The following is a 10,835-nucleotide window of genomic DNA, read 5'->3' as shown; positions in this document are numbered from 1 at the left end:
TCAAATTAATGTAATAATTTTGCATCCTAGAAGGATTTTTTTTTGACAAAAATAAACGATATTCATTAATTCAAATTGGTAAAGTACATCGATACAATACAAATCCAAATTCGCTAAAAACAAAAGGGATGAATCTGTGCACAAACTCACAACATCCATGTTAATAGCATAAAACGGCAAAGTACCTATGCCTACAAATATGACTAATATGACTATATTCATGTCTCCGAAATACTCATGTCTTCGGATCTGCAATGTTGACGACCCCAAAGTCATTGTCATTGATCAGATCTGCACTTGCTCAAAGCTAATCTTTCAACCTGAATCAAATAAACACCGCATTAAGACGGAAAATCAAAAACACACCGCACAAAGATGGGAAATCAAAACAAACAGAGTCGTTCGGAGACGACGAAATCACAAAAACAAATAAAAGAAAACAGAAAATATGTGAAATCACTTATTCAATTAGGATAGAAGGAAAAACAATTCGAAGGGTGATTTTTGGGTAAAAATTGACCCTAAATCACCCCTCTAAAAAGAAGAAGAAGAAAGGGGTGATGACTAGCGTTTGAGAATGAGAGAAGAGAGAGAGGAAGAAAAGTTTTAATTTGCATCCTAGAAGGATTGCAATAGTAGTATGATCGTATTTAGTGTTTATTTTAATCTTGTGCATTAGTAATTATAAAAAATAAAATAAAATCTATTTTTTTTAAAAGTGTATTTTATCATATTTTAATCTAGTGATCAATATTATTTTAATGTGTTTGAGTACAATTTTAAGACTATTAACTCTTGTTTGTTACACTATGTAGTAATAACTTTTACTGTTACATTAATTTACACTATTAGTTATTGAGTAGTTACAATTTTTGTAATTGTGTTGGTTACATTATGTAACACGGTTTATTATTGTACGTTAGTTTTTATTATTAATTCTGATGAATTAATACTCATGTAATCTTGTACGTACATTAGTTAATATTTTTTGAGGAAATTCTACGTTATTTAATATTATTACTAATTATATTTTAATTAATTTTCAAATAACGTATATTGTAAGTTGAATCACTATTATCAACCTCATGCTAGTTTGGTTTCTAATTATGATTGTTTTTCTGCCAAGTAATTTATTTATTTATTTATTTTGAGGGACTGCCAAATTATTTACAAAGCATTGTTTACACATGATAAAATGTGACAAAGAGACTAGAAATTTGACACTCGTTTATTCTCTATTTGATACTAGAGCAATAGAAACTAATTTTTTTATGGTTATATTCTTAGATAGGAATATTAAACCGATATTTAGTTTGTTAAAAAAAACCGATATTTAGTTATATTGAATCATATGCATATGCTCATTCTCTATAGATTTTTGGTCTATTATCACATGTTTATTTATTTACATGACATATATTTGACGATTGTTTAATCTATTTGAAATCATAGACCTAATATATGTTAAACATTAAACATAAAGTAAACAACAACCATTTTGCATATTGAGATTGCATGCATATGTTCTTAGATTGTCATGTTGACCTAACATTGTTTCTAACTTAGACATGGATTCTATATTCCGGTAATTCAAAGTATTAACAATAAAGCATAAACTTTTGAGTTTGAAGTCATTTATTCAAGTAAGAACTTTAAAGATCTGAGTTTAATTAGAATGATCAATGCTAACGTTCTTAAATAGTGAAATTATTTGTTGAGATTGGCTCAATATACTTTATAATAGTTTTTTACGTACCTATATAATTATCATATTTTTCTTTGTTATTATAGTTAATTTTCAGAAGAATTTAACATTGAAGCATCCCTGAAGGATTACTCAAACAATGAAGATCCTTTATGATATAGTTCTTAAAGAACTATTTTTCTTTCAATATTAAAGCATCTATGAAGGATTGCTCAAAGAATGAATATTTGTGTCCCATTGTTTATAAAAAATTTGAGATATAGTTCTAGAAGAACTAATAATTTAACATCAATCGTTCGTGAAATATTGCAAAATAAGAATACTGGGATTTTCCTTTGTCATTGTCAATATAGGTATGTGGTTGAGTTCTCAAAGAACTAGATCTTTGTTCACAATCGAAATATATAAGATCTATTCGATCTTTGTATAAGTTAGACGAAATAAAGTTAAAAAAAATAAAAAATTGCCCTTGAATATGCTCCTGAAGTAGCGAAATAGAGAAAATAGTATTTACAATTGATATAGTAGAGGTTATCATTAATATGATACATGTGAAGATGGTAAAAGTTGAGTGGAAGGCCGGGTGATGAAGGAATTTTTTTGGTGAATTCGTGTTATAAACTTCTCGAGAAGTTGTTCTTGATTGATGATAATATACCCGAAGGGGAGGAGCGTGTGTTTGGTTATCTTTGGAAATGTCAAGCCCTATCAAAGGTCTTGGCATTTGCCTGGTCCTTGTTACTTGATAGAATTCCGACAAGGGTGAACCAGAGGAGTGTTGAATGTGGAGGCATCGAAGAATTGTGTGTTGTGTGGAAGGCAGGAGGAAACGGTGTTACACCTCTTCTTGCATTGTAAGGTGTTTTTGGAAGTGTGGCAAAGGGTGATGTGTTGACTTCAATTTAATTTCTTAATACCTCATAATTTTTTTGTTCATTTTGAATGTTGGTTTAATGAGGCTACTTCTAAGAAAATTAGAAGGGGTTTTTTCTTGATTTGGCTTGCATCTATTTGGGCTATTTAGAAGAAAAGGAATGACATTATCTTCAATAATGGTGGTTTTGAGATAGAGGAATTGGTCGATAATATCAAGGTGTTAGCTTGGTATTGGAGTATGAATAAGTTGAAAATAACATTGTGCTTGTATTATGAGTGGTGTTGGAACACTCGAGAATGCTTACTTAGATAGCCTTTCGGTGTTATTTTTGGGGTTGTTTGTTACATGGCAGCTGTGGTGGTTTGAATTCTGCTTTTCTCCCTGCACTTTTTCCTTGGCCCAGCTGTTTGGACAATTATACCCCTGCGTGAGTTAAGTCTGTTGGTCTATATGGCTAGGTAGTTACCAAGCTAGAGGGGGGTGAATAGCGCGTTTGAAAAACTTTTCGGAGATTTTGTGAAAAACGATTTTAACAAATTGACTATTTAAAATTTGCTTGAATAATCACAAACAATGAATCAACAAATACCAAATATATGTGGAATAAGATTTTATCTTAGAATTGAGAGATTCACGATACAAATCTTTGAGCACAATCAATTATTAACAATCCTTAAACAAGATACAAAACCCTAAGCAATTTCAAACCAAACCTATATGACAATAAACCAAATTACCTATTAAAACACAAAACACATGAATTTTAATAATTGAATTTGTATTGCAATTAATTTATCCAAGTGAAATTGTTTTAACCTAAACCAAATGGATTTAGATTAATCTTTTGAGAAAACACTACTTAGATCAAAGCTAGCAATTCACTAATCAATTATTCAAATACTCAAGTTCTATAATGAAAGTAGAGAGAGAGAGAGATTGAGAGAGAGAGAGAGAGAGAGAGAGAACACCGAGGTTTATAGTATTTCACCCTTGTTCGTCCTCGCTAAGGGCTACGTCTACTCTAATTGATGAAGTACGCCTTCACCAAGGTCCTCCACTATGTATGAAAAGTTGATTACAATGTTTACAAGAGTTCCTTCAAATTAAAGCCCTAATTCTTCAACTCCTATGTAAAACAAAGCTCCCTAAAACTTCAAGTACCCCTTGAATTTGGTGCTCCTTGAATCTTCGGATCCTTGAATTGCCTGTGCACTCCTTCGATCTCTTCACTTGAGTCTTCAATGCTACGTCCAACAAACGAACCCCCTTCGACTTCAAGAACGGTTAGAAATGTTGAGACAAAAATCCTTATTTGATGTTTTAAAGATTACAAACATATTATATTTATTTAATCTTGTTATCTACTAATTCATTTTGTGAGAATTTGTTTCATGAGAACAATCTGAGAACGTTCTGGCAAATACGATGAAAATGAAACAGTACATCAAAAGTGAACAAGTCTGCACAGCAAGAAAGCATGGCAAAATAGCATTTAATAAATGTCTCTTGGGCCTTAGGAAAAGGGTTCGACCCATTTGGATCCAAGAAGCCCATTAAAGAATAAATGCACATGGCTTAAAGCATGACATCACTAAAGCAAAGGACAATGACATCATCTGCATTGGGCAACAAGTTATACAGCTCATAACAGCTGGTTATCTCATGCGTAAGCAAGCAACAGTGCTGTAAAAGCCAGGCTGTTCATACAGAACATTCTGAGAACGTTCTGGCTATTTTAAAGAAGAAAAGAGAAATCAATTGAGTCTTTGGACAGCTATCAAAAACGTATCCAACAGCTATATTTTCTCCCTTGATCACCAAGACACTCCTCACCTATAAATACAAGGGCCTTTGAAGGTTATAAGCAAGAGTTTTGAAAGCTAATATCTCTCTAAGTGAAAATCATCACTACAAACAAAGCTCTTCGCAAACAAAGCAAATTCCAAGCTCTCTCACTATATCACTTGGATCTTCTCTTTTGAATTTGCTATTGTAAAACTCAAACTACGAGTTGAGTATTTATTTGATCCACACAAATCTCATTATACAAAGTGTGTTGTATTCTTCTCAAGTCTATTGGGCTTAATAGTTTGAGGTAGAAAATTCCAACCTTTCTTTTGCTAGTGCGCAAAGAATTGTAGAAGCCTGCTGAGGTTGATAATACAGGTGTAACGGACTGATCTGGTGTGATCAAGATCTTATAGTGCTAGTTAGAAGTTTCTATTAGCAAGAAAACTATAGTGGATAATCTCACACGAGGTGTGGGGACTGGAAGTAGCCGGGTTTGGTGAACCAGGATAACTCTCCTGTGTTATTCTTCTTTCTCTCTCTCTTTATTTAAAGTTACACAACACACACACTTTATCACACTTACATTAATCTCCAGAACATTCTGGTCCAAGATAAAACAATTACTTAAATATTTGATTAAGGTTTAAAATCAGCATATAATATTGTTTTATCATTCTGTCATCATTCTCCAGAACATTCTGGTCTTTGTTAAAATAAACTTATATTTTAACTTAACATCATTTTTCTCATTCTGCTTATAAACATTCTTTAGAACATTCTGTTTTGATTAAATTGTTATATACTCTAAACTTGTTGAACTAACGTACACCAAGAACATTCTTGAGTATATAAATCTAAACTTAACTTTCAGGAATAATTTTTAAAAGGGTCACAATTCAAACCCCCCTTTCTTCTGACGTTTATTGCTACTTCAATTGACATCAGAGCCTGGGCTCTACAAAAACACCTAACAAGTGTTGGAGGAAAAGATTCAGGAAGAAGGCAATGTCAAAAGAAAAGTATATACCAGAAGGTCTATCATGCACAAGACCACCATTCTTCAATGGAAAAAACTATTATTTCTGGAAAGGAAAAATGGAACTATTCCTCAGATCCCAAGATGTGGATATGTGGAAAATAATCACAAATGGGAATCATGTACCCATGACAACTGATGCAACAACAAAGGTGGAAACAATTACACCAGAAGCATCACGGTCAAAAGAAGATAAAGAAAAAATACTCCTAAATTCTAAAGCTCGACTCTTTCTATCATGCGCACTAAGCATGGAAGAAAGTGAAAGAGTTGATGAATGTGATACTGTAAAAAAGGTTTGGGACACTCTAAAAATCCATCATGAAGGAACTAGTCACATAAAAGAAACAAGAATAGACATCGGTGTAAGAAAATTTGAAATCTTTGAAATGAACGAAGATGAGAACATTGATGAAATGTACTCCAGATTCACATCCATTGTGAATGAATTAAGATCACTTGGAAAAACTTATACCACTCATGATCGGATAAGAAAAATATTAAGATGTCTTCCAAGAACATGGAGACCCATGGTAACTGCAATCACACAAGCTAAAGACTTAAACTCTTTAGCCCTTGAAGATCTCATTGGATCATTAAAGGCTCATGAGACGTTACTTCAAGATGATAAACCATCAAGGAAAGGAAAGATGGTTGCTCTCAAAGCATCTCAAAGCGAACAAGAAGATGCCATTACACAAAGCGAAGGAATCAAAGAATCCAATGAAGAAGAAAACATCCAAGGAGAAGCAGAAGACGAACTAGCTCTCATCACAAAGAAGATTCAAAGAATGATGAGAAGAAGAGATCAGATAAAGAAATACTTTCCTAACAAGAAAGATAACTCAAAAGGAGAAATTGACAAAAGTCAAGTAACCTGCTTCGGATGCAACAAACTAGGGCATTACAAAAATGAATGTCCATTAAACAAGAAGACTCAGAAGAAATCTCCCTACTCAAAATCGATGTTTACATGGGATGATCTTGAAGAACCAAAAGATGAAGACACTGAAGCCAACATGGTTCTAATGGCGAATTCAGAAAATGAAGAGGTAATTCTTTTTGACCAACCTCAAGTATACAAAGAGTTAGAAAATAAATTTGATAGTCTTCTATTTGATTCAAACTTTTTAACAAACAAATGTCACTCTTTACAAAAAGAAATTTCTGATTTAAAGGAAGAAAAAGAAAAGCTTCAAACTTTGAATAATGATCAAAAGAAAACTATTCAAAGTCTACAAGATTCTTATTTTCAAGCAACTGAAAAAATAAAAGCCTTTGGAAAAACCAAACTTCCTGAAAACTCTAGGAATGAAAATATTGTTCTTAAAAGAGAAATCAAAGAACTTAGAAATGATCTTTCACAATTTATAAAATCAACAGAAACATTTCAAAAAATTGTAGGTTCACAAATGGCAGAATTTGACAAATCTGGTTTAGGTTTTAATCAAATTTATGAAAAGTGTCTTATACCACAAAAATTAAAATGTTCATTCTGTAAGAAACAAGGACAACATGAATCTATTTGTTTTCATAAAAAGAGAAAACAAGAAATGAAAGTAGATCAGACTATCTCAGAACATTCTCAAGAACATTCTTCTTCATTAAAAACAAAAGAATGCTCATATTGCAAAAGATTAGGTCATCTAGAAGTAAACTGTTTTCTCAAGATTAAACACCTTGAGATTTATGAAGCTAACCAAAAAGGACCCACATCTTCATGGGTACCTAAGGAACCACTAACTCAAAATGCAGGGATCTTCACAAGATGCAAGAACAAAGCCATGGTACTTAGACAGTGGTTGTTCTAGACACATGACTGGGGATAAACAATGCTTCATCTCCTTCGTGAAAAAGGAAGGAGGTCTAGTAACCTTTGGAAATAATGACAAAGGACAAATTAAAGGTAAATGTATTATTGGTAAAACACAATCTATTAAGCATAAGTCAATTATGTGATAGTGGATTTGAAGTTGTTTTTAAACCTAACATATGTATAGTAAAACATACATCCTCAGGTAAGATTTTCTTTACTGCATCTAGAAAGAAAAACCTATATGCTTTATACTTAGATGATATTCCAGCTGAAACCTGCTTTATGACTCTTGAAAAAGATAAATGGATTTGGCACAAAAGAGCTGGACATATAAGTATGAAAACTATTTCAAAAATATCTAAACTGGATCTTGTAAGAGGACTTCCAAAAATTGATTTTGAAAAAGATAAGATATGCGAAGCTTGTACAAGAGGTAAACAAGTTAAAAGCAGTTTTAAAACAAATGATTTTATTTTAACCAAAAGACCTCTTGAACTACTTCACATAGATCTATTTGGTCCTGTTAGAACCGCCAGTTTAAGTGGAAAACAATATGGTTTTGTTATTGTTGATGATTTTTCCAGATATACTTGGGTTCTATTTTTAAAACATAAAGATGAAGCATTTGAAGCATTCAAAACTTTTTGTACATTAGTTCAAAATGAAAAAGAATCCAAAATCATTTCAGTAAGAAGTGATCATGGAGGAGAATTTGAAAATGCATTCTTTAAAGACTTCTTTGATGAAAAAGGAATTTTTCATAATTTCTCATGTGCAAGAACTCCACAACAAAATGGAGTTGTTGAAAGAAAAAATATAACTCTTCAGGAAATGGCAAGAACAATACTAAATGAGTCCAACATAGAAAAATACTTTTGGGCTGAAGCCATAAATACTTCTTGCTATATCATTAACAGGGTTTCAATTAGAAAAATTCTAAACAAAACCCCATATGAACTCTGGAAAAATATAAAACCTAACATTTCATATTTTCACATTTTTGGATGTTATTGTTATATTTTAAATGATAAAGAAAATCTAGGAAAGTTTGATTCAAAATCAGATAAAGGAATATTTTTGGGATATGCAACAAATTCCAAAGGATATAGAATTTATAATTTGAAAAATCAAACCATGGAAATTAGCATGCATGTTATTTTTGATGAGTTCGATGATTTAATAATCAACAAAGAAGATGAAGAAGAAATCTCTCAAAAGGAAGATGATAACATTCAAGAACATTCTCCACAAGTTCTTCCAAGAAGCTGGAGAACCATTGGTGATCACCCTCCTGAACAAATCATTGGAGATACATCTGATGGAATAAGAACAAGACGATCATTCATAAATAATGATGTCAACATGGCAATGATCTCTCACATTAAACCAAAGAACATACAAGAGGCAATATGTGAAGAATCATGGGTAAAAGGCATGGAAGAAGAACTCTCTCAATTTGAGAAAAATGAAGTATGGAACCTTGTTCCTAAACCTCAAAATCAATCCATCATTGGAACAAGATGGGTATTTAGAAATAAACTAAATGAAGAAGGAAAAGTTATCAGAAATAAAGCTAGATTGGTAGCACAAGGGTATAATCAACAAGAAGGTATTGATTACGATGAAACTTTTGCTCCGATAGCCAGGTTAGAAGCAATTAGAATTCTTCTTGCATATGCATCTCATAAAAATATTAAGTTATTTCAAATGGATGTCAAAAGTGCCTTTTTAAATGGATTTTTAAATGAGGAAGTTTATGTTCATCAACCTCCTAGTTTTGAGAACGTAAATAAACCTAATCATGTGTTTAAACTCACAAAAGCACTATATGGTCTCAAACAAGCTCCTCGAGCTTGGTATGAAAGGTTAAGTACATTCTTAATCAAAAATAATTTTTCTAGAGGAAAAATAGATACAACTCTTTTTAGAAAAGATGACAACACAAATTTTTTAATTGTTCAAATTTATGTTGATGACATCATATTTGGTTCAACAAATGAAAAAATGTGCGATGATTTTTCCAATCTCATGCAAAGTGAATTTGAAATGAGTATGATGGGAGAATTAAGATTCTTTCTTGGCTTACAAATTAAGCAAGAATCAAATGGCATTTTTATTTGTCAAGAAAAATATATAAAAGATCTTCTCATAAAATATAAAATGAATGAAGCCAAAATAATGGCAACTCCCATGCATCCAACATCTAACCTAGATAAGGATGAAAATGGAAAAACTATTTCTGAAAAAGAATACAAAGGAATGATTGGATCTCTGTTGTACTTAACTGCCAGTAGACCAGATATTGTTTTTGCTGTTGGTTTATGTGCACATTTTCAAACTTCTCCAAGAGAATCCCATTTAACTGCTGTAAAAAGAATTTTTAGATACCTAGTAGGTACTACTGATCTTGGCCTTTGGTATAGCAAAGGTTCCTGTTTTGATCTTATAACATACTGTGATGCTGACTATGCTGGAGACAAAATAGAAAGAAAAAGCACAAATGGAGCATGTCAGTTTCTTGGGAATGCACTTATAAGTTGGTCATGCAGAAAACAAAACACTATTGCTTTGTCAACCACAGAAGCAGAATATGTGTCAGCAGCCGACTGTTGTTCTCAAGTTCTCTGGATTAAAAATGAACTTGAGGATTTCTCTATAAGGTACACAAATATTCCAGTATTTTGTGACAATACAAGTGCAATAAATTTATCAAAAAATCCCATTCAACATTCAAGATCAAAACATATTGAAATTAAACATCATTTCATTAGAGATCATGTAAATAAAAAGGAACTTGAATTGATTTTTGTTGATACAAAAAATCAATTAGCTGATATCTTTACTAAACCTCTAGTTGAGGATCACTTTAATTTTATTAAAGAAAAATTACACATTATTCAAAATCCTTGCAAAAGGTCAAAATAGGAAGAGTCTTCTCTTCATCAGAATGTTCTAAAAACATTCTTGAAAGAATTACCCTACAAGACACACTTGAGGGTCACGCCTCAACCATGTCTTTTCAAAATAGTTTCTTCTATTTAAACTAGTCTCTAGGTAGAAAAGAAATTACCAAGATCAAGAAATATTACAGCCCATTAAATGATCTTGTCCCCTCTCTCATCATTAAACCACTAAAAGTCACTTCTCAACTTTTCCCTCTCCCAAAATCGGTTTTCACTTTCTCTCTCTAAAACTTCCCACTCTCTTCCTTCTTTAAACCGTCTCAACTTCTTCTCTCAAAAACCACCATCGTACATCATCTTCTTCACCAAAAAATGGCAAGAACCAAGGGTGCTGGTAGCTCTAACCTAGACCAATCCTCTCCTCTTTCACCATCTCCAACTCGTTCTCCTTCTCCACCGTCTCCTCCGACAAAACCACCGTCATCCCCCACATCACCACGTTTCGATTTAACTCCACCACCAACCAAAGAAACTACTCCATTCGAAACTCCACCACAATCTCCGCTCAAAAACACTGTTGAACAAACCTTGCAAGATGATTATCTCACCACCGAAACAACACCAGAAAAAACTCCATCGAAGAATGATGAAGAACTTCCTTTCATCCCTGACCCAGAATCTTTCCATCCTCTTGCGATGGTTGTGTA

At 32.5% G+C, this 10,835-nt stretch overlaps 1 protein-coding gene across 1 annotated transcript; it reads left to right on the top strand.

Annotated features, from left to right (window-relative positions):
* The first annotated feature begins 5,468 nt into the window (after positions 1–5,468).
* On the top strand, positions 5,469–10,059 carry LOC146899648 (uncharacterized). The gene is made up of 6 exons (XM_085736830.1): positions 5,469–6,461; positions 7,165–7,315; positions 7,428–7,658; positions 8,259–8,871; positions 9,649–9,885; positions 10,056–10,059. Exons 1-6 carry the CDS (start codon positions 5,469–5,471, stop codon positions 10,057–10,059), a joined length of 2,229 nt encoding a protein of 742 aa, XP_085592956.1.
* The last annotated feature ends 776 nt before the right edge of the window (positions 10,060–10,835 follow it).

The sequence above is a fragment of the Medicago sativa genome, chromosome 8, assembly GCF_051527215.1.
Source record: "Medicago sativa cultivar Bolivia chromosome 8, Bolivia_mono, whole genome shotgun sequence".
NCBI lineage: Eukaryota > Viridiplantae > Streptophyta > Magnoliopsida > Fabales > Fabaceae > Medicago > Medicago sativa.
This window is presented reverse-complemented; position numbering and strand designations above follow the sequence as displayed.

Bases quoted from the DNA above. Each gene is read 5' to 3' on its own strand.
- LOC146899648 (XM_085736830.1), top strand. From the start codon at position 5,469: ATGGAACTATTCCTCAGATCCCAAGATGTGGATATGTGGAAAATAATC. The intron at 6,462-7,164 runs GTAATTCTTTTT...CTCAAAATGCAG, and splicing joins CGAATTCAGAAAATGAAGAG to GGATCTTCACAAGATGCAAG. The intron at 8,872-9,648 runs GTTAGAAGCAAT...CCTTTGGTATAG, and splicing joins ACTTTTGCTCCGATAGCCAG to CAAAGGTTCCTGTTTTGATC.